This window comes from Ursus americanus, chromosome 23 (genome assembly GCF_024610735.1).
Source record: "Ursus americanus isolate L20-20 chromosome 23, mUrsAme1.1.p, whole genome shotgun sequence".
Lineage (NCBI taxonomy): Eukaryota > Metazoa > Chordata > Mammalia > Carnivora > Ursidae > Ursus > Ursus americanus.
Genome location: NC_142149.1, coordinates 19,274,342 through 19,297,489, shown reverse-complemented (window position 1 = coordinate 19,297,489; position 23,148 = coordinate 19,274,342). Strand labels below are relative to the sequence as shown.

The 23,148-nt window shown below is 43.3% G+C and overlaps 1 protein-coding gene across 5 annotated transcripts in view; it reads left to right on the top strand.

Annotated features, from left to right (window-relative positions):
- Positions 1 to 23,148, top strand: part of ATP6V0A1 (ATPase H+ transporting V0 subunit a1) — a 57,650-nt gene that overhangs the window by 23,774 nt on the left and 10,728 nt on the right. The window contains exons 6-20 of one of the 5 annotated variants that reach the window (XM_045781761.2): positions 1,363 to 1,466; positions 1,800 to 1,926; positions 3,752 to 3,834; positions 4,641 to 4,734; positions 7,872 to 8,084; positions 9,231 to 9,381; positions 10,281 to 10,420; positions 10,741 to 10,898; positions 11,715 to 11,805; positions 15,166 to 15,284; positions 15,965 to 16,181; positions 16,561 to 16,668; positions 17,500 to 17,574; positions 21,428 to 21,535; positions 22,520 to 22,537. In XM_045781761.2, the coding sequence (XP_045637717.1) occupies positions 1,363 to 1,466; positions 1,800 to 1,926; positions 3,752 to 3,834; positions 4,641 to 4,734; positions 7,872 to 8,084; positions 9,231 to 9,381; positions 10,281 to 10,420; positions 10,741 to 10,898; positions 11,715 to 11,805; positions 15,166 to 15,284; positions 15,965 to 16,181; positions 16,561 to 16,668; positions 17,500 to 17,574; positions 21,428 to 21,535; positions 22,520 to 22,537 (1,806 nt within the window). The remainder of the gene's footprint in view (positions 1 to 1,362; positions 1,467 to 1,799; positions 1,927 to 3,751; positions 3,835 to 4,640; positions 4,735 to 7,871; positions 8,085 to 9,230; positions 9,382 to 10,280; positions 10,421 to 10,740; positions 10,899 to 11,714; positions 11,806 to 15,165; positions 15,285 to 15,964; positions 16,182 to 16,560; positions 16,669 to 17,499; positions 17,575 to 21,427; positions 21,536 to 22,519; positions 22,538 to 23,148) is intronic. The other 4 variants (XM_087854370.1, XM_087854369.1, XM_045781760.2 and 1 more) reach the window with 4 other exon arrangements.

Here is a 23,148-nt window from a genome sequence, read left to right as displayed (position 1 = left end):
CTCTGGTTTATACTCAATCCTAAAGCCCTCCCCCACACCCCTTGACTTTACCTTTATGGTCCTATCACTTATCAAGTGAGGTTCCCTTGTGACATTTTTTGATCATAAGGTTAACAGGAAGAGAATCGAATTGGTGTTTGGAATGAAAATGATAGAGAAAAATTCTCCTGATTTTTTTGTTTAGTTTTGCTTTTGAGAAGGAAGATTATTCTGGCTTATTTCTAGTCTTTGGTCAAACAAGCAGTGTGTGGATATTAAAGTTGGGGAGATCAGGTGGCAGAGAAGTTGATTGGCCTTTTTTTAGAGCAGCTTCTCCTTCCTGATAAGAATAAAAGGTGGTAGGATGTTTTGGATAGAGAGAGTCTAGGAAGTATAGACTTCCATCTGAGAAGGTCCCTCTCCTCCTTCATTTCATTGTATAAACTGTCATGGTGGAAATCATTTTAAATCTGAACCATTAAACGAGCCAACATACTCTATATTGGTTTATTATCGGTTACGTTATCTTCACTTGATTGAGATTATTGGCTTCCACTTTGTTCTCAGTGACCCTTAACTATATGGCCTAACATGAACTTTTTAATATTCCTAGATTCCTGGTCAGAAACTAGGACATTCAGATAGGCTTTCACTTCTCCTTCCCTTTGTTGATGCAGTGGAGTCCCTGGCCTGCCCAGCTGCTGTGCTGCTTCTCCTTTTGGAGAAGGAAATACTCTAAATCCCATGGCTTGGGGCATTTTATACAGTGGCCATGCTGAAAGCTGTCATGTTCTGAATTTTGAAGAGCATGGAAACCCAGACATGTGGAAACGCCCCTTCCACTTTTCTCCCTATCACGCTGTGCTCACGACGGTGGCGGTGCCTTGCTTTCTTCCTTGGAAAGAGAGTCTCCATCTTTCACATTCCCACCCAGTGAAAATTCTAGTCTGTAGCTGCCTGGAAATGTGATGTTGAGAGTATCTTCAGAGTTGCTTTGGTTTTGCTGAAAACGGAGAAACATTTCAGCTTCCATCCACACGCACAGGTATTTCCTGGTACTTTCATGGCTCATTCAGGGAAACACAGAAAAAATGGTTTCCACCAAGTAACAGATTTATACATTGTCACCATTATTTAGTGGTTTTTTTTCCCCTTTATTCTTTATTTCAAAAACCATTTCCCCAGATGCTTTACTGGGACAGTTAAGCTTTCTTTTCCTCTTGTTTCTTTCCTTTGTTTTCTTCCCCTATTTTTGTGGGTATGTCGTCTCTTTTGGTGGTTTTCTTCTTTTCCTTCTTTATTTTCTGAACTTATCTCCTGGTTCCTCGTTCCCTGCATGCCACTAACTATTTTCATTAGATATTAATTGATTTGTGAATTCAGGCTGAATTGCATCATCAGCAGATGGCGGATCCAGACTTGTTGGAAGAGTCCTCGTCCCTCTTGGAGCCAAGTGAGATGGGAAGAGGCACACCTCTAAGACTTGGGTAAGTACTCCTTCAGCCCTCTATAACTCGGTGGGGCCACATTCAATTTTGCTATCAAAAGAGTAGTGAAGCTGGGCATTCACTTGTTTCCAGGAAGTGTTTTCTTCCGAGCCTCTTGAGAGGTGTTCCTACGTCACTTTGGATTCAGTTCCTGAGCTCTTCTGTCAGCCCTCTCCTGGTTCTGGGAAGAAGACTTTGGGAGCCCTCGACATAACACTGCATAGCCTTGCGTTTGTCCTGTTTGCCCCTCTCCCCTCACTTCCTTTCTTTGTCTTAAAGCCTTCCATCCCATGGCGTGGAATAGAGTTCCCCATCTGGCTCTTCTCCCCACAGCTTCGTGGCTGGTGTGATTAACCGGGAGCGCATCCCTACTTTTGAGCGCATGCTTTGGCGGGTGTGCCGGGGGAATGTGTTCCTGCGACAGGCTGAAATCGAGAATCCCCTGGAGGATCCTGTGACTGTAAGACAAGGAAATTGCGTCCTGTGGAGTAGGTCTTGTAAAGGGAGCTCAGAGCAGTAACACTGCATGGTACCACCTAAATCTGACCCTCCCGCAGAGGAGCCCTTATGTTTCCCCCCGCCTTGATCTGCGAATAGGAAGTACTACTCCTTACCTCTCAGCTTCCGTCCTCTGAGTACCGATGATTTATACTGACAGATGCATAGACATTTTCGAGCCCCACCTATGTCGGTATTATTTGGACTATAAATATGTTTTTCCCCTTTATTTTAAACTTCAGCTTTATATACTTTCTGTTACTTCTCAGAGGCCAAAAGAAAATTAACTTTCTATGAAGATTAGAGCATGACATCTGGTTCCAAGTTTGGTAATATCAATGTGTAAGAAGAGAGAGTTCCTCTTAACTATGAGCTTTATAAGTTGATGAAATTTTTAGTTGGTAAGGTTCTTTGTCTACTTGTTTGTTGGGAGATTTAGAAACTTAGTTTAAAAATACTATATTGTGCAAGATCGGAGGATCTTCCCTACCCAGTTCTTTGCAAAGTAGGACTGGCTAAACATCTTGGCATTTGGCATAATGGGACGGAGCTCTTAACATCAGCCTACGCTAAGTGTGGTAAATCCTGATTTCAAGGATCACACGCAAGGAACATGAAATGTTCTGCAAAGAAATTTACTTTACTTTTGTATTGGTAATATTTGGAAGCCTGGACTTGGATTTTCTGTTGAAAATTATCTTTTGGATTTTCTTAAATTAGTATCTTTTGCTCCACGAAGAGAGATTGGATTGTGAGACTTCTCAGAGTGGTTGGGTCATGCAGCTGAAATGGTCTGGGTATCTGAGGCTTTTATCCTTTTATCCTCCTGAACAGGAGCGTGGGGCACTTAGGGTTCAGTGAGCCCCGAGAGGAGCAGTTGTGCAGATTCACCGAAGGCTGTCCTCGCGTTGTGGGGACATCGCAGTCTGCAGTGACTCCTAATGTGGAGCTCTTCTCAGGAATATTCAGCCAGGTTTCTGGGCAACAGAAACATTCTTTTATCAACAAATTGAGGGAAGGGGTCTGGATAGCAACAGCAGAGCGGCAGCACAGGAATGTATGTGCTCCAGTTTATTCTCCGTTCTGGAGAATTTAGGGATTTAAGACTCTTTGCCCCATTTTCTTCACTCCTCATTTCCTTTTATCCTTCTAAAGTTAGTTTGTTTTTTATTATAAAAACTCTAGGAATATGAGAAAATACAGGCAACCAGAGGATGGTTAACACCAGTTAGGCTTATTTTTTTTTTATCTTTCCCTGTAGTCCTTGTGTCAGATTTCACATGTGAACTTGGTATTTGGAATAGCCCTCCTCCCTGTCCCTTAGATCAAACTTAGCATGAAGCATGAGATTCCACATCAGCATTCTTCCCCAAACCCTCTCTTCCTTATAGTTCCTCAGTCCCCTTTATCTGGGAACTTCTAAGCATGGAACAAATGGGAATGGCTTCCTTTCCTCTCCTCCATCCTTACTCGGGCAGTGTGAGGTTTGAAGTTGAATTGGTAAAAAGGGCTCTATGGAGCTACAAGGAGAATCATCTTAGCGTCTGTGTTCAGCTCAGGGTTGAGCTTAAAAACAAATACAGAAGGGTTTTTTTTGTGAATGAGAGACTACAGGGCAAATGTTCTTGGAGCAGAGCTTAAATGGATGGAGGATGATAATTCAAGTGCAGGGTTGCCATATCCTTCAAAGACTCCCGTTGTTCCAGTATCACCAAGACAGTTGGGTATTTAAGAAATTTTCTTCCAGGCCAGAAGTCTGAATTCTCTGTTTTGGGTTTGGGGCCCAGGGTGACTACGTGCACAAGTCCGTATTCATCATTTTCTTCCAAGGCGATCAGCTGAAAAACAGAGTCAAGAAGATCTGTGAAGGGTAAGAGAATTGTGCCTCCCTGAGGGTGTAGCCAGGCTGCCTGACTCTTAAGCCTCAGAGTATAGAATAGCGAAACAATAACGCTTTTAGTCTACTTTGACACAGCGCATATATCTTTTAATAATATTAGGGCTATTTTAAACAATTAAAAATGACCTAAGTTCATTTTTAAAAGTACTGTCAAAACCATAATTTCCTTTCTTTGGAAAAAAGTAATTAGGACTCATGGTTTATAAATGCTTCATTGTTCCAGGACAATGGGTTTGTATACCCAGCAGTGTGCCATAGGCACTGTGCCCGCACACTTTTCTGAAATTCTGCCCATAAAGTCTCTTATCCGTGCCATTTTTCTCTAGTAATTTACAATATGATTTGTATTCCTGAGTTTTTAAAATTTTAATCTAAGGGAATTCAGTAGCTGCAGAGAATGTCAAATAGTTCAAATGTTATTGCTCCATCTATAGGGCACTTCATATTTGTTAATGATCAGCGCACGAGTCTGAGCTAACCCTGTTTTGGTCCTTCTGGTACATTAAGCTTACTTTCTGAGGTTAAGAAACTTCCGTGTTCGGGGCGCCTGGGTAGCGCAGGGTTAAGCGTCTGCCTTCGGCTCAGGGCGTGATCCTGGCGTTCCGGGATCGAGCCCCACATCGGGCTCCTCCGCTATGAGCCTGCTTCTTCCTCTCCCACTCCCCTGCTGTGTTCCCTCTCTCGCTGGCTGTCTCTCTGTCACATAAATAAATAAAATCTTTAAAAAAAAAAAAAAGAAACTTCCGTGTTCATCAGGCTGTGTCTGTGTGTTCCAGGTTCCGGGCCTCACTCTATCCCTGTCCTGAGACACCACAGGAGAGGAAGGAAATGGCTTCTGGAGTTAATACCAGGATTGACGATCTCCAAATGGTACCAGAGGGCTGGAGGGAATTTTTGTGTGTGTGAAATACTATAATCGAAGACCGTTCTCCTTCCTTGAAACACTAACAGTTTATTTGGCACCCACAGCCGCCAGGATGCCAAAATAAGAAGTGTCCATGGGTAACTTGTGCCCTTGGGAGCTGGAGAAAAGTTTCAGGGAATGACTGTTAAAAATAGCATAACAGCGTTAATCATCCTCAAACGCGACAGGAATGCTATACATCTGAAATTGTTGTTGCTTCGAGTATTCAGTTTCCCTCATGAGTCTGAGGTATTTTTTATGAGTAAAAAAAAAGTATACTTAGTTGAGAAAAAAAATCAAGTAATACAGAAGTACGCATCGAGTCAGTTCTGCCGTCTCTCACATACTCTGTCCTTCCAGAGGCAGCTGCTTTTAACAGCTTGGTGTTTAACTTCTGGTCACCTCAGGTCTTAACCACATGGTCTAGCCAGAGAGTCCTACTGTAAGTCTGGTACCCAAGAAGAGACTGTGTTAGATTTTTACCACCTCACCAGTGTGGTTTATACGCTCCATGGTTGTCATGAGGTCCTAAGGATGGAGTCATGATTGAGGCGTACATGGAAGGAAAGCGTGGCCAGTTGGAGCTTTGTTCCCTGTTGAAAGGATGTGACGATTGCCCTCTTGAAACATTAAAACATACAGTAGTGCCCACCCCCCCTTATCTGCGATTTTGCCTTCTGAGGTTTCAGGTACCCACAGTAAACTCCGGGTCTGAAACATGATCCTCCCCCTGACGAGGTCAGAAGGTTAGTAGTAGCCTACGTCACATGCCTACATCATTCACCTCACTTCATCTTCTCACGTAGACATTGTACCTTCTCCCATCCTCACAAGAAGGGTGAATACGGTACAATAAGATATTTAGAGAGAGAGAGACCACATTCCCATGACTTTTATTATAGCATATTGTTATAATTATTCTATTCTATTATTGTTAATCTCTTTGCATAATTTTTAAATTAAACATCATAGGTATGTGTGTATAGAAAAAAACACACTATATATAGTTAGGCAGTATTCACGGTTTCAGGCACCCACTGGGGGTCTTGGGTGGTGTCCCCTACAGATAAGGGGGCCCACTGTACTTAATCTCAAAGACAGTTCTTTCCAGCAGGGGCAAAATTGTCAGACATGTTGTAACTCCCATTTTAACTCGCTTTGTCATCTTTCCCTCCAACTCCCATTGTCTGTGACCCACCAACTTGACCTATTTCTAGCTCCTTTGAGATACACTTACCTGTTTAACCAAGGGAAGAGAGTTTTTTAGAACTGCTGGTAGGTGATAGGCCAATTAGCCTGGTCTGGGTTCTAGGGCTATCTTATCCCCTCCAAGACTTACGCGTAGATTTTTAAAAGGCATGGGCAACATGGTCAGAATTTGATCTTTGAAATACCCAGCCGTATGAACTGAAACTTTAAAAAGGAATTGAGGGGTGCCTGGCTGGCTTAGTTGGTAGAGCATGCAACTCGATCTCAGGGCTGTGAGTTCGAGCCCCATGTTGGGTGTGGAGATTACTTAAAAATAAAATCTTATAAAATAATAATAATAAAAGGGATTGAGTATCAAGGAGTGAGATGTGGGGGTGGGGGATGGGGAAAGAGAAAAGTAGATAGGGCATTGCTTACAGGTTTATCCAGCATCCTTCTAGAAGTTTGAATAGTAGTTGTAAAATTGTCAACAGCCAGAAGGAGAGAAAATAACTTTGTTCCTTCTCAAGTGATACAAGAGTTTCTCTAGTATGCTTTTTTTTTTTTTTTTTTTTTAAACCCTCTATGGAGCCCCGCATTGCATCGGGCTCCCTGCTCAGCGGGAAGCCTGCTTCTCCCTCCCCCACTCCCCCTGCTTGTGTTCCCTCTCTCGCTGTGTCTCTCTGTCAAATAAATAAAAATCTTGTGTTTTTTTTTTTTAAGATTTTATTTATTTATTTGACAGAGAGAGACAGCCAGCGAGAGAGGGAATACAAGCAGGGGAAGTGGGAGAGGAAGAAGCAGGCTCCCAGTGGAGGAGCCTGATGTGGGACTCGATCCTAGAATGCCGGGACCACGTCCTGAGCCGAAGGCAGATGCTCAACGACTGCGCCACCCAGGCGCCCCCAAATAAATAAAAAAATTAAAAATAAAATAAAACCTTCCTCCTTCTTAAATAAATAAATAAATAAATAAATAAATATAAAGCTCTGTGGAAGTCACCACCTAGTGCCCCAGAAAGTAGTTACTACTTTTTTCTGAATTGACTTGATGAGCCAGGTACGATGGAGCATTGTACATTTTAAAGAAAGGTGGAGATTTAAGGTCAATTTTCATGCAGAAGTGCGAGTGGTGGGCCGATTGGCTTAGCCGCTCTCCTGCTGTTGAAATCTTAAATGGTGATAAACAAGACGGTAGAGTGTGAAGTGTCCCTGCCCCTACCTCCCACTCCAGTCTTGGTGCCTGATTCCTGTGAGGGCAATATGTCCTGGTTTCCAAAGGATCAGCACCCCCTCTCGTCGTCCCCCCCCCCCCCCAGAAGCCTGACAGAAAGATAAAGCCTTATCTGCCCCATGATAACAGTGGTATGTGGCAGTCTAAATCTCCTCTAAGGCCTTGAGTCCTTCTGACCCCATCATGTCTCCTGTCCCTTGTTCCCTGGCATGGAGTCTCTTGGCATAGGCAGACGGTATTCACCACTGCCTCTTTCCCATCATTCCCTGATGCTGGCTTATGTCCAGGGCATTTTGCAGCTTACTGTTTTTAAGTGTGGATTTTGTCAATTCCCAGCCCTATGATGCAGACTTCTTTGAGTCTGAGTTACAGATTCTACGTGGAAAGCCATTGCTCTTTAATGATCCAGGTGAGCTGTGGATTTGGTGGGAAGATAAATAGAGAGAAACTAAAAACGATTTCCTCAGGTTTCTCTTCAGCTTGAAACCAAATGAAAATGAACGTAACTAAAGCTCTAATTTCTTGTAATTTGCTCCCCACCCTCCCAAAAAAGCCATTCTAGTCAGAAGAAGAATAAATCCCTAGCAGCCCTTCTCATAAAGCCGTGCCTCTTTGTCATTCATATCCTGAGACCTCAGCCTGGTGTCCAAGGATCTCTCCTTGTTCCTTTCTCTCCCACAAGGTTCTCAATCAAACAGAGGACCACCGCCAGAGGGTCCTGCAGGCAGCTGCTAAGAACATCCGTGTCTGGTTCATCAAGGTGCGCAAGATGAAGGCCATCTACCACACCCTGAACCTGTGCAACATCGACGTGACCCAGAAGTGCCTGATCGCAGAGGTCTGGTGCCCCGTCACCGACCTCGACTCCATCCAGTTTGCACTCAGAAGGGGCACGGTGAGTCCCCCACAACTGGGAGTGCAGCCAGGAAGAGAGGTTCCCATCCATAGTAACATTAATTGATTACATTCTTACGGCATTTTTACTTTCAGAGTTCCTGGATGTACTTATCTTGTACTCCTCTCGCATCCTAACAATACATCTTGTATACCCTTGTTTTCCAAGTGTGGAAACTGCAGTTCAAAAAAGATGAAATGACGGGGCACCTGGGTGCCTCAGTCCTTAGCCGGTTGCATGTCTGACTCTTGATTTTGGCTCAAGTCATGATCTCAGGGTCGTGAGATCCAGCCCCACATCGGGCTCCATGCTCAGCATGGAGTCTGCTTGAGATTCTCTCCCTCTCCCTCTCCCCCTCCCCCCACTCATGTGTGCATGCACGCTCTCTCTCTCAAAATAAATAGTAAAAAAAATAAATAAAAAAATAAAGACCAAATGACTTGGTCATATACCCATGATTCTTCAGAATAGCTCCTGACCAGAACATCAGTTTCTTTGTCCATTCTCTCTGCCCCTCAGACTGGTTGGTTTTGTTTTTTTTTTTAAGATTTTATTTATTTATTTGAGAGGGAGGGTGGGAGAGCACAAGTGGATGGAGGGGAGGAAGAGGCAGAAGGAGAGGGAGAAGCAGACCCTGCTGAGCAGGGAGCCCAGTGAAGGGCTCAATCCCAGGACCCCAAGATCATGACATAAGCAGAAGACGGACGCTTAACTGACTGAGCCATCCAGGCACCCCCATCAGACTGCTTCTGAGAGATCACCTAGCAGTCCTGTCTAGTAGTTAGAGTTTGAGAAGATAATGCTGTTTTCTCCATTAAAGGAGAGAACAACGATACTCTTAGAAAGGCAGATGAGGATGTCTACAGACAAGGAAGTTTCATGTTTTCTTTGGTTGCACATTTTAGATTTGAATTTTCTCACATAAGGATATTCTTTCCAACATTTAATTTAAATCTTTCATTGTAGATTTTATACCTAGTTCCAATTTCTCCAAAGACTGGGCAAGATCGAGATACAATTTACATAAAATAAAATGCACCCATTTTATATGTGTAGTCTGATGAGTTTTAATAAATATATATATATCTGTGTAACCACCACAATTAGGATTATCTAATTTTGACATATGTGTTTAATGTTTCCCAGGAACACAGTGGTTCCACTGTGCCCTCTATTCTGAACAGGATGCAAACAAATCAGACACCGCCAACCTATAACAAAACGAACAAGTTCACATATGGCTTTCAGAACATAGTTGATGCTTACGGAATTGGAACTTATCGAGAGATCAATCCAGGTGAAAAAGCTTGAATCTTCTCCCTCTAGAGGTTTTATTTTTTGTTTGTTTGTTTGTTTCTTCTAATGCCTCCCTTCAAATGTTCTTGAGTAACTGGCATAAAACTAACGATGTTGTCAAGACTTCAGCTGTAGTGATTCCTTCTAGGAGGTGCCCATTTTGACACAGGGAGGGAGGTTTATTGCTGGGTGGCACTGTTCTAAGAGGTGGTTTTATAGGTGTGAGCTCAGCGGGTTGGATTCTTTTGTGTGCCCTCACAACTGTGAAACACCTGGCTTTCTCTAGCATACCATTTGTAGGAAGTGCTTTAAGCAAAAAGTTTTTTTTCTGAGATGTTAGATATTTTTAAATGGCTTCCCTATTCCAGGTTAGACAGAGAAAATATAGCAATTTTTGACCATTTTAGACACAAAGCAGATTTCACAAAGCAAAAACAGGAGAGTTAATTATTAAATCGAGTCTGAGAATTTGTTTTTAGCTGGAGTCTTCCCCAGGACTGGCTTTGCTGTGGGTTCTGGGCTTTCTCCCACTCAACCTGTGAGCTTTATTCAGCTGAGAAATGGTTGCTGCCCAAGAGAAGAAAGCTGGCCGATCAAAGGAGCAGTGTTCCGGGGTTTAGAGGAAAGGAATCAAAGAACAAACCACACTCTTGCCGGGGCTAGAGACAAAACTTTCACTTCCTGTGTTCTGTGTTTAAAATGCTAGCGGTAGCCCTGATCTCATCCCAGCTGCTTTGTGAGGACGCCCAGATCCTGCCATGGAAGGTTTTCTCTGGGAGTCCATCTGACCAACAGCTAGGGAATGGGTGCCCTTGTACTAATCTTAGAGGATGAGGAGGAATGTGATGTGCTGCTGGTGGTTGCGGTTTTCTGTACTTTTTTCCTCTGCTTTCTTCATAGCTCCCTATACCATCATCACTTTCCCTTTCCTGTTTGCTGTGATGTTTGGGGACTTTGGCCATGGTATTTTGATGACCCTTTTTGCCGTATGGATGGTATTGAGGGAGAGCCGGATCCTCTCTCAGAAGAATGAGAATGAGGTAATGTTTGCTTCATCTGCGTTGGACTGAAACTTTGTAATTTCTCAAGCATTCATTATAAAATTATGATCCGGAAGTCTTTTATCCATGAATTTATAGAGAAGTTATAGAGGCTGTTTCAATGTTCATTTTAACTCTAAAGTGGTCATGTGCTGTGAAAGTAATTTCTTGTTAGCATTGTCTTTTGGCCTTTAAGCTCTCTGACCTGGGGTGGGTGGAGTAAATTAATGTGAGAAGAAGGGTCAAAAATTCTCAATAATGTTGTCACAGCACGAGCCACAGGGAGTGTGTTTCACTGACTTCTTTCTTCCGGTTCCCAGATGTTTAGCACTGTATTCAGCGGCCGGTACATTATTCTGCTGATGGGTGTGTTTTCCATCTACACTGGCCTCATCTACAATGATTGCTTTTCCAAGTCTCTTAATATCTTCGGGTCATCCTGGAGCGTACGGCCGATGTTCACTTTGTATAATTGGACGTAAGTTGCAAAGAAGCTCAAAGTCAAAGGTTATTCCTTTCCTGTTCAGCTCTGATTTTCCAGACAAGAGGTAAACTTATACTTCTTTAGGAAGTGGCAGACAGCGTCTCTGTTTCAGAAGAATGCATGTCCCCTCTTATTAATGCCCCAGCCTGGCAAGTGTTTGTGATTCCTTCAGCACTACCAAGAAACTGAGTGCCTGGGGTGCCTGGGTGGCCCAGTCAGTTAGGCATCTGACTGTTGATCTCAGCTCAGGTCTTGATCTTGAGGTCGTGAGTTCAAGCCCTATATTGGGGTCCACACTAGGTGTGGAGCCTACTTAGGAAAAAGAAAGAAAGAAACTGGAACTATAAATTTAGGTACATTGTTTCTTTTTGTAAATTAAAAGCAGATTCCCCCAAATTCCCTACTTAGTTGGATAGGTGTGTTTGTTGTGGCCTTTTGTTATTTCTTTTTTTTTTTTTTTAAGATTTTATTTATTTATTCGACAGAGATAGAGACAGCCAGCGAGAGAGGGAACACAAGCAGGGGGAGTGGGAGAGGAAGAAGCAGGCTCCCAGCAGAGAAGCCCGACACGGGGCTCGATCCCAGAACGCCGGGATCACGCCCTGAGCCGAAGGCAGACACCCAACCACTGTGCCACCCAGGCGCCCCCCTTTTGTTATTTCTGATCCCTCCTCATTCTCAGATGCTAGTCCCTCCTCTTTTATTGAAGAGACAAGACAGCTGTAGTAGTTTCTTTTAGGATCAGTTTTGGACCCCAGCAGTTTCCCTCTCTTGATAAAAATAAATGGAACTTTTCTCCTAACGTGGTAGGGATGAGACGCTTCGGGGGAACCCTGTTCTGCAGTTGAACCCATCTGTCCGTGGAGTTTTTGGTGGACCATACCCTTTTGGCATCGATCCAGTAAGAGCACTTCTTTCCTATTATGTCTAATACCAGATATATTTTTTAAAGATTTTATTTATTTAGTTATTTACTTACTTATTTGAGAGAGAGTGAGAGAGAGAGAGAGTGCACATGTGTGTGTGGGGGGGGAGGCAGAGGGCAAGAAGAGGAAAAGGGAAAGAATCCCAGGCAGACTCCGTGCTGAGCGCAGAGCCCGTTACAAGGCTTGATCCCATGACCCTGAGATCATGACCCGAGCCAAAACCAAGAGTCAGATGCCCAACCAGCTGAGCCACCCAGGTGCCCCTAACACCAGATTTTTAAACTGTAACCCTGAAGTGAGAGAATTGAATTGAAGATAGTTATTTGGTTTTCAGTTGAAGTATTTTTGGAAAGCCTTTGTGTATCTGTCTAGAGTACTTCCAAACCATAAGAAAGCCAAGGGCCTTGGGGAGCCGAATAATTTTTCCTGTGCTGCTTATTTCAGAGGTGCGTAATAATTTTGACCCTGGGAAGATTGACTTCTAAAATTCCTTCCCAGTTTATTTCTGTTTAACTTAGTTTGGTTTTTATTTTTAGCAGATATTTTAACAAAGCAGAAGCAGTTCTTTCCTATGGATTTTTAGATTTCCATTTTTATCCTTACATACTTTCAGAAACTTTTCCCAGAATTAAAAAACAAAAAAACAAAAAAACTTTGGGCAAACAAAGTGTGATCCAATCTTTTGTGTTGTGTGCTGAAAGGGGAATGGGGGAGGAGTAGAAGAATGAGCATTAGACAGGAAGGAGTACAGAGTTCCAGAGGAAAACAGATCCTTGTGGGCCAGAAAGATCAAGGTTTCTTAAATGGGCATTAATTTGGCCTTTAAAAAATATTTCAGATTGTTACAGATGAGGAGAAGTGTGTGCAAAAGCATAGAGGTGGGGTTACTCGTTTTGATTCTTATAAAAGCAAATGTTACTGCAATGGTCCCTGTAGGCCAGGCACTGTACTCTGCCCTCGGCACGTCTGATTCCACTCCAACAGTTCTAACAGGGAAGTACTGCTACCACTACCATACAGATATGGAGACCACGGCTTGGAGAGGTTGAGTAACATTTCACATATGCATTTAACAAATGTTTATTGAATCCCTGTTGTGTGCAGGCATCGTGCTTGCTGGGGGAACACATTATTTAAGTTGTACCTCCTGCCTTCAAGTAGCTTAGAGTCTAATAATAATATTAGGTAACGTTATATAGTATTCTGTACTTAACAGAAAGTTTTTTGTGTTTTGTTTTGTTTTGTTGTCTTGCGTACATCTCATGTGATGCTTAGGTGTTGAGTTTGAAGTGCCTGTTGGACGCACAGGTGTAAATGTCCATTAGGCAGTTGGAGCCATAGAACTGAATTTCGGGGGAGATGGGCTGAGAGAGAACCAGCCACAAGTTTTCAGGTTAGAAGTCACCAAGGATGAGCTCCTCACAGGGAAACCGGTTCAGAAAAAATGATGCCAGGCTCGCTGGTGGAAGATCTGGCTTATCCTGCTACTGAGTTTGCACTTTATCCGAAAGAAGACGATAGGGGTGCGTCGTAAGTTTGGGCACAAGGCAGTGACTGTGTCAGAGGCATTGACTTAGGAAACGTGATCTGATGGTCAAGCAGAGGCAGAGGAACTGTGGAAAACAGTACAGATGTCAAAGCCCTAGGTGACAAAGCTTAAGGCAATTAATATTTAAAAATAGATGGAACTCCCCCAGAAGACAGACTGGAAGAACAGGTGAATGACAAGCTTATGGATCCCACAGAACTGTGAAACTCCAACGCTGGGGAAAAGAATGTATTGAGCTCCAGGTGTTTCCTCATGACTCATTTATCCTTCAGGCTAAAATCAATCCTTCCTTCCTTCCTTCCTTCCTTCCTTCCTTCCTTCCTTCCTTCCTTCCTTCTTTCCTTCCTTTTTTTACCTTTTTCCCATTTCAAATAGATTCTTATTTTCCAAATAAATATATAAATAAAATAAAAAAAAATAAAAATAGATGGAACGATAGCACCGTGGGGATATGATCAGCAAAACAATGACTGTGGGAACATCTACAAAATAAATGTCCCAGCTTCTTCAAATATTTTGTAAGGAATAAAAAAGGAGAGTAGAGGGAGAATTTATAGATTAGATATTTAAGAGCTGTGTCAACGTAGAGACCTGATTTGGACTCTACTTTGAATAAATGAATCATTTTTTTAACAATTGGGGCACAATTAGGGAAGTTTAAATACTGATTATATGTCTCATGATATTAAAGAACGGTTGTTAATGCTTTGGGGAGTGATAAGAGTATTGTGGTCATGTTTTTAAAAAAAAAAATTAGTCCTGCGGCGCCTGGGTGGGTCAATTGGTTAAGTGCCTGCCTTCAGCTCAGGTCATGATCCCAGGGTCCTGGGATCAAGCCCCATGTCAGGCTCTCTGCTTGGTGGGGAGTCTGCTTCTCCCTCCGCCTGCCGTTCTCCCTGCTTGTGTACTGTCTCTCTCTGTCAAATAAATAAAATCTTTTTTAAAAAAAATTAGTCCTTACCCAAGGAAGGGGGGTGTGGCACCTGCGTGGCTCAGGCAGTTAAGTGTCCTGCTCTTGATTTCAGGTCAGGTCATGACCTGAGGATCATGAGATTGAGTCTCATGTCCATGCTGGGTGTGGAGCCTGCTTTAAGATTCTCTCTCTCGGGCGCCTGTGTAGCTTAGTCAGTTAAGTATCTGCCTTCGGCTCAGGTCGTGATCCTGGGGTCCTTGGATCAAGTCCTGCCTTCGGCTCCCTGCTCAGCCGGGAGTCTGCTTCTCCTTTGCCTCTGTCCTCTCCCCTGCTTGTGCTCTCTCTCACATTCTCTCTCTCAAATAAATAAAATCTTTAAAAAAAATTCTCTCTCTCCCTCGCCCCTTCTCCCCACCCTCGCCTCCCCGTCCCCAGCATGTGGGCACTCTCTCTCTCTCAAAAGAAGAAAAAAAAAAGAGTCTGAAATATTTACGGGTAAAATACATGATATCTGGACTTTGCTTCCAAATAATACAGAGGTGGGGAGTAGGTTGTCTGTATGATAAAATAAGATTGACCTTGAGTCAATAGGTAATTGTTCACCTGGGTCATAGGTAAATGCGAGTTTGTTACACTGTCCTCTCTACTTAAGTCTATATTTAGAATTTTCCATAATTAAAAAAAAGCTTTAAAAAAACAGATGAATAGTAGCGCCTGGCTCACTCAGCTCGTAGAGCACACAACTCTTGATCTCAGCGTTAGGAGTTCTAGCCCCACATTGGGTGTAGAGCTTACTTAAAAAATATATAGGTGAATAATAATATCCTATTCACAAACTCTGTAATGCCTTTTTGTTTCCTTGGGTTGTGACAGATCTGGAACATTGCTACCAACAAACTGACCTTTCTCAACTCCTTTAAAATGAAGACGTCTGTTATCCTAGGCATCATCCACATGATGTTTGGAGTCACCTTGAGCCTCTTCAACCACACGTGAGTTGCTGTGTTTATGTCACAAGAACGTGCATAGCTTAGATAATGCTTTTGCCTAAAGAAATCATGACATCTTTGGGGAGGGATTAGTAACTCAGAACCCCGTTCTATGTTAAAGAAGTGCTTTTATAACAATCTCATATTCTTAAATGAGGCTTAATTAATATTAGTCCCTTAACAATTCACAACTGCAGTAAAGATCTTTAAAAAACCTTATGTCATTTTCATCAAAATGAGTGAGTTACTTTTTTCTTTTATGTGTAACTCACATAAAATTATGAACTGTGGTCCCAGAATGTACTGTATTTTCCAGTCTCTTTCTCATGGGAAAAGATGGGTGGGCGTGGTACCAAGCCGTTCAAGGTCCAAAAGTTTAGAAGTCATGGTTAATGCTGCTTTGTCTCTGTTGGCCTCCAGCGCTCCTGGCTGTTGCTTCTTAAAGTGGTAAAGACAGAATTGAGGGAGCTGTAGGTAGGAAATCTAGTAAGTACTCCATTTGGTGTAGGGGTGACCCTGGGTCTGCTCACCATTTTTTTTTTTTTAAGTCAGCTCTATGCCAAACATGGGACCTGAATACACGACCCCAAGATCAAGAGTCCGATTCTCCACTGACTGAGCCGGCCAGGCATCCCTGGGTCTGTTCACTTTTAACATTTTTTTTTTCCTCTCTTCCTTTTTAGCTATTTCAAGAAGCCCCTGAATATCTACTTTGGATTTATTCCTGAAATAATCTTCATGACCTCTTTGTTTGGCTACTTGGTTATCCTCATATTTTACAAGTGGACAGCCTATAATGCCAATACATCTGAGAAAGCGCCAAGCCTTCTGATCCATTTTATAAACATGTTTCTCTTTTCCTACGGGGACTCTAGTAATTCGATGCTGTATTCTGGGCAGGTGCGTCAACCCAGAGCTGGACTGTCTTAGGTGGTTACCCTAGATGAGGAAGCCAGATATTTCTGTGGCTCTGGAAAAGCCTTTAAAAATCTCTTTCTGTGGTATTAGTTTTCAGCCTGTACATCCAGACCTAAATTCAGCCCATCCTCCTTAGCTTCAGAGGATCTAATGTAATTCCTGTATCCACAAAGGGTAGAATTTACAACTCTGATCCTATGAGACAATTCCTGGGCTTTGCCACAACATCTGCTAATTATTTTGAGAAGCTAGGTAGTGTTATTCCTAGATCAGTAAGAAAGTACTGTTTGGGGGGAGATTTGGGCTGCAGTTGGAAACTGCGTGTTTGATTAATGTGATGCACCTTGTCCTTACTTTGTAGAAAGGAATTCAGTGTTTCCTGGTAGTCGTTGCGCTACTCTGTGTACCTTGGATGCTCCTATTTAAACCACTGGTCCTTCGCCATCAATATTTGAGGAGGAAGCATTTGGTGGGTGTATTTTTATTGCTGAAAGTTACTAGATTTTTTTTCCCTTACGATCAAGGCAATTCCTCATCAGATATAATGAATCATGCACATGTCTATGTACTGTTAAAATGTACTTGTGTCATAACCCAGCATGAGCACTGGACCTGCTGAAATTTAAAAAACAAAAAACACATGTTTTTGCTGTTCGAACGTCTGGATTCAGCTTTGAGTAGCTCAGGTAGAAGAAACAGGTCATAAGTTTTTACCTTCCCGGTCGTGCTTTGCTCGTGCTGTGCTCAGCATAATCCAGGTCTGGGCCTGCCTAGATGCAGCGTCAGCCAAATCAAGGCTGCAAGAGCTGCAGGTAGGTGAACCCACTCATGTGGTTTGCCTGGGCAACCACAGGGCTGACGCTCAGACATTTTCTTTTAAAATGAGACCATGATACTTTCACCAACCAAGACATCCGGAAAAAAGATTTGGTTTAAAGAACATTGATTTTTTTTTTTCTTTTTAAAAAGCAGCACATACACTTGTGTTTACTTAACGTATGTGCGCTTATGAATTCTACACACACACACACACACACTTAAGTTGCCAAATTTTCATTTCTGGCTATGCAATAATGCTTACTTATTATACTACCTGGTAAAGCCCAAAAGATCTTATTGCATGACTCTCATACGGCTGTTAGATTATTATTCCTGTTGGAGAGCAGCTGAGTTACAAGACCCTCCTTCTCCCTTTTCTGACCATCTTCATCCTTCCATGTACCCTCCATTCGTCTCCCCCCCTCACTCCCTCCCTCTTTTGTTTCTTTCCCCCTTCCTCTTCTCTTCCATTCACTATCAGGAAGGGCAGCCTGTGGAGGCCCCAGTCAGCCCAACCCCGAGCCAGCAGGGACTAGAGGCAGCAGCGGCTGCAACAGTGAGTGAATTAAAACTGACAAACCATCACATTTTGTGTAAAGAGGTGGCAAACAGTGCAGCAGAATTCTTTTCAATTATATTGAGAGCATGGGACATGTGTGCTCTTGGGAAGTACGTCCTTGTTACTCACTGAGACGATGACAGAAAAGATTTCCACCTCTTATGAATAGATTCTAATGTCATCTTTTGCCATTGGTCTACTAAGTTTCTATTAAAAACTGTAAGTACAGTCATGTCTATGGAAGCAAAGTGACTGTTGTACCCTCTCAGAATTCCATCATCTTAATCCAAGATGGCAACTCTTGGACTCATTCCAGTTTCATGTCTGTCTTTTATAACCATGTATTAGATGATTTTTCAGTGTGGAGCAAGAACATTTCTGTGATTCTTGAATTAATTTCCCTGCTCTTTAAACTTCTGCTTTGGAGGAACGCGTGAACATTGGGTCCATTTTAGCTCTGACTTACTCTTCTGCCAGTGGGACCGTATACATGTCCACTCTTTTGTGAGAGACTCAGAGGCCCTCCTATCCTCAGCTGCTCCACTGAAACCTCCAACCTGCCACGGGTCTCATGCGCTCTCTGCATCTGAGGCAGTAAGCAAAGTCATCTGTTTGGATCTTTCCTTCTCTAAATACCAACTCATGATTCAGCAACAGCACTTTGAATGTTAAGCATTTCAGTATTTGTCCTTAAAAACATCTCTTAACCAAACTCTTTTAATGTGTTGATTATCAACTTAGCCTAGTCTATTCTAGGTAATCAATAAGATGTTTAAAATCTCACCAGCAGTGATCACGTATGTTACTAGTGTGATCTAGTGGCAACATACTCCTTTAAAAGAAAATGAAATATTTAGATGGATAACCATTTCCTTCATTAGGTGTTTCTGATCATTTTAAACTTAGAAACCTGCTGTAATCCTTCTAGAACGAGTCTCAAAGGGCTGACATTTTGGATCAGAAGATAATTTAATGTTGCTGCTTGAAATTATGTTCAAATAGGGACTTACTGTCGCCTTTCCTATGAGAATTTTTTTTTTTAAAGCCCACAAAGCACATACCATCCATGTATGGACACACTTTCCCAGTGCTCTTCTTTCTGCTGGTCTTAGCATATTTATGATGTGCTTCTGAGGCATCAGTCTTGATGCTTTTAACTCTGGCATCCTCTTCCGTGACACTATCCAAACTAAATGTCCCCAGTCTGGAAAGCTGCACATTCACGGGGTGTTCTTCGCCCCACTGGTTCTTTAGCGAAATATCTGGTTCTAGAGAGCAGCCTGAAGGCATCAGGATGGTCATTTTACAACAAGGGCCCTGGATTCTTGACCCTAAGCTCTTGAGGATACGATCACTGATCTGTGTTCTCTTCTCTGTCCTCTTGATTGTTTATAAATGGTGTGTCACGGTTTACTTTTTTCTTTTCTTTTTTCTGCTGATGTATATGTCTCATCCCCTCTTCCCATAACTCTCATGTCCTGTGTCGTGAAGGGACACTTGTTAGTGTCTGCCGGGGGAGGTGGTTCACCTGTCTGCCTCTCACTGTCTGCTGGTTGGGAAAAGCTTCAGAAATGACCTTCTGTTTTGGGAGCCTTAAAGCCTGAAGGCTGCCTGGACTCTGTAACCCCTGTCAGGTACACTGGGGTCCTCTCCTGTCCCCAGTGACCTTTGTTGTCCTTGCAGTCCACCTTCTGAGGGTTGTCAGGTGTAAAGTTCGCATGACCTCCTGCAGGTGCCCAGGGTCTCAGGGCTTCCCGAATCTGACTACACATCAGAATCACCTGGCAAACTTTAAATTTGTTTGTTTCTTAGGGTATTATAATGAAAGAAGAAGTAATAAAGATGGCCCTTAATTCCATGACCTAGGCAATCCCCTACTGACTTTAAAAAGTAAAATTAGGGGGCACCTGGGAGGCTCAGTTGGTTAAGCATCTGGCTCTTGATCTCAGCTCAGTTCTTGATCTCAGGGTCATGAGTTCAAGCCCTACTAAAACAAAAACACAAAAAAAAGTGAAATTAAAGCAACAGGTTAGAAAAAATAAAACAGTAGGTTAGAGAGTGCAAATAGTACAGAAAGTCCCCCTCTCCCCAGACCCCTTCTCCTGCTCAAAGGCAGGGACAATTTTGCTTCCAAATTTTTTCTGCATTTATCTTTTATCCATTAATATAAATATGTATATATGTTTGTACATGTATATGTATGTGTTTAAAACATACTAGGAATTGTGTTTTAAACTGTGGCACTCTTCTGCCCCTTGATTTATTAGGTTTTAAATTTTTTAGTGTATCCTGGGAGATTGTTCACTCTTTTATAGTTATCTAGTTGTCTAATTCCATAGAACATTTTGTTGGATATGCTAAAATTGTGTAATCACTCTCGTTGATGGATGTGTTGGTTGTTCCCAGTTCTTTGCTATTACAAATATGAATGCAGGGAACATCGCTGTCCATGTACCTTGATAAAATTTCATAAACATAGATGTTCCCAGCAGTGGGACTGCTGAGTCTCAAAGGGTACATGCATTTTTTGTCTGTGCTTGCATTTTCAATTTTGATAGACAGTAAAAATGATGATACAGTTTGTACTTGGGGAAATGTTTTTTTAAACATAGATTTCCCAGGCCCCACTCCAGACCTAAGTGTACAGTTTCTGGAGGTAGCATTTGAGAATCTGTATTTAATTTAAAGGTGATTCTGATGCAGCTGGTTTTCTGACCAGCACGGGAGAACCCCTGCTACAAGGAGAGAGACTTTGCCCGGACACTGAGTTCTGGTGGTCTGTAAGCTGTGGTAAAACGGGCACCTCAAGAGGTGAAGCTGTGAGTAGGGACCCCAGGTCAGTTGACCAAACCTGTTGGCACATCGTGCTGCTGCCCAGAAGGCCGTTTTGCAGGAGAGCAGTTTTTGAACCCTTGCCTCCTTTGGGCTCCCTGATCAGAACCTGGAAGAAGTGGGTCTAGGGGCTGTTTCTTTAGCTCCTTTTCCCCACTGGCAGGTTAGCACTCATTGCCATTTGTCTGACTTCACCCCAGTTCTGCCTGGTTTTTGCATTCAAAGAGTCCTTTTGCCTTAATAAACCCAAGCTTTTCCAAGTCAGGTTGACTTAGAAATTCTGGTTCTGGGGAGCCTGCTGAACGCAATGCGTGGGAAACGGGAAGAAGCAACACCCAATCAGCATCTGCCCACATGCCTGTAAAAGAGTTGTTCTAACTAACACTCCAGAATCCTCCACTGAAGGAAAGGAGCCTTTTCTTTTTCTTTTTTTTAATTCTGTATTCTGTAGCCACGGGCTGATGTACATTAAGCTTTTTTCCCTTCCCTGATCTAGGAAGTCCTTTGTTTCTGGGCAGAGACCCTGTCCGCTTCTGGGAGAGTTTGCTGGAACTCTTGGGTTCCAGTTGAAAGCTTATCCGATCAGGTTATAGTCACCATGTCATTTGGCTCCCCTCCCTCTTAGAAAGTCTGATCTTTAGTTCTAGAAAAACTTAGACCCCTGACAGCTTTACAGATAGAGCTACAGTCGTTGTAAGAGTCTGTTCATATAAAGCTTTCATTCAAGCAGGCATCTCAGCTAGCCTTGACCGAGGCCAGGTCGGTGCGTCCTGGTGTGGCAGGCAGGGCTGATGAGAATGAGGTGGGAAATGCGGCTGGGGCTGGGTCTGGGCCGGTGGTGGTTGGGACGGGGACAGTGGTTCGTTTTTACTTAGCTGTTGGATCAGCGGGTTTTGATTTTGTTGTTAGAACATATGCTTTTCTGAGGTTTGTATGTACTAACCATCACCCTTCCCCACCCCACAGAATGTCACATTAAAGCCCAGGCAAATTCTACTCTTTCTGTTCATCTGTGTAGGGAACTCTCAACTTTGGTGGGATCAGGGTGGGCAACGGACCGACAGAGGAGGATGCTGAGATTATTCAGCATGACCAGCTCTCCACCCATTCAGAGGACGCAGAAGAGGTAAGAGCCAGTGGCGTGGGCTTCCTCTCCTTCTCCTGTGGGTCAGCCCCCGTCTTGTGTGCGGAAGTGGCCTCCCTCCAGTCTTCTTGAAAGATGAAAACACTAATACTAGTGATCAGCCTGCCTTCTGGGCCTCTTCGGGCACCACAGCTTTTTGCAGCAGACCTGCTGTGAATGCCCGGTGCCCCCTGCAGAGCCCACGACGGTTGTGTTCCCTTGTCCGAACCCGCTGAATTCTGAGTTGCCCGCAGTACTCTGCGTGCCAGTCTCAGTGACTGACTGTGCTCCTGGAGCCCGAGGGCAGAGTAGGCCCAGGCTTCCCCGCTCTTGTTACTGGAGACACAGCCCCCTTAGGGTAGCAGCTTCATCCCTTGCCCCTTCCAGGGATGGTTCCAGTTGGAACTGTAGCCACGGGTACTTTTAAAGTCTTGTCCTACTAATGTGCTCCTGTTGCACATGCATTATTTGAGCTTTTTAAAAATGTTATTTGCCTACTTTTTACAGGGAGAGTGAGAAGTAGTAAGGCCAGATTAGACTTTGCCTTAAACAACCTCCAAGCTGGTTTTTAAAATCCAGTCTCCTTGTCTGACCACACTCACACCACAGAGCTTCTGAAATGAACTTTGGAATGTCATCTATTCATTATATTCTTTTTTTTTCTCTTTATGTTCTTTTTGAAGCAAATAGAAGAGGAGTTGGGGACCTAGGTGACTGAACTTTTCAGTCTGACTGACCACTTCCCCTATGTGTACGACATCTTTAAAAAGAACTTGTTAAGGGTTGGGTGTCTTTAAAAATGATGTATCTTAATGCTCTAAATCCCACTGGGTTTGCTTTCCGTGTATCCTGAGGAGGTCTGCCTCCAGCACATGAGGCCCATTTAATATTAACGGTTTTCCCCAAGAAACAGTCAGTAACCTTGTGCTCGTGACTTGTGACCGTGTGTGGCATGGCTTCCACTAAGTGTAAATTTGTGTTTACAAGCCTACCGAGGATGAAGTGGTAAGAAACAAGCTGGCTTTGCCTTCGTGTTTATCTGGGGCTTCTCTTCCCATCCTTGTGATCACTCTGCTGACCCTGCTGCAACCGGGGCCCACACGTGACACCCGCGCATCCCGCATTCACTGGCCATTTCTAACCAGTTCGTGAACCTGTGTTCTGAAAAAGCTCATCTCCATTAACTGCATCTCATGTCGGTCACCTCTGTCTTTGTTTCATTGACTTTGCTGATCTAATACCTCTGAGAATGGCTTTGAAAGGAGCTACAAGTAATGTCTGCTTTGGCATTCTTGAAGTGACCCCCTTGGGGGTTAAATCCTGTTGGTCTTTGCCTTCCTCTCCTGTGGTGTTATGTATGGTATGGTCGCTCTGCCGCTGGGAGTAGCTGTTTCCTCCTTGCTCCTCTGAGAGCTTGTGAGTAAAGCTCACCCTTCCTCCCTGTCTGAGATGCAACCAACCTCTTCCTACTGTCCTCATCAGCTTGATGATGCTTAAAGTGAGAATTGCTGGACCCTCACTTGGGGGTCAGCTCTACCTCCCTATGACCCAGGTGGGAGGTAGACAGCTTTCAAAAAGGAGGCTTTGCCTCTCCGATGTATCCCAGAAAAAACAAT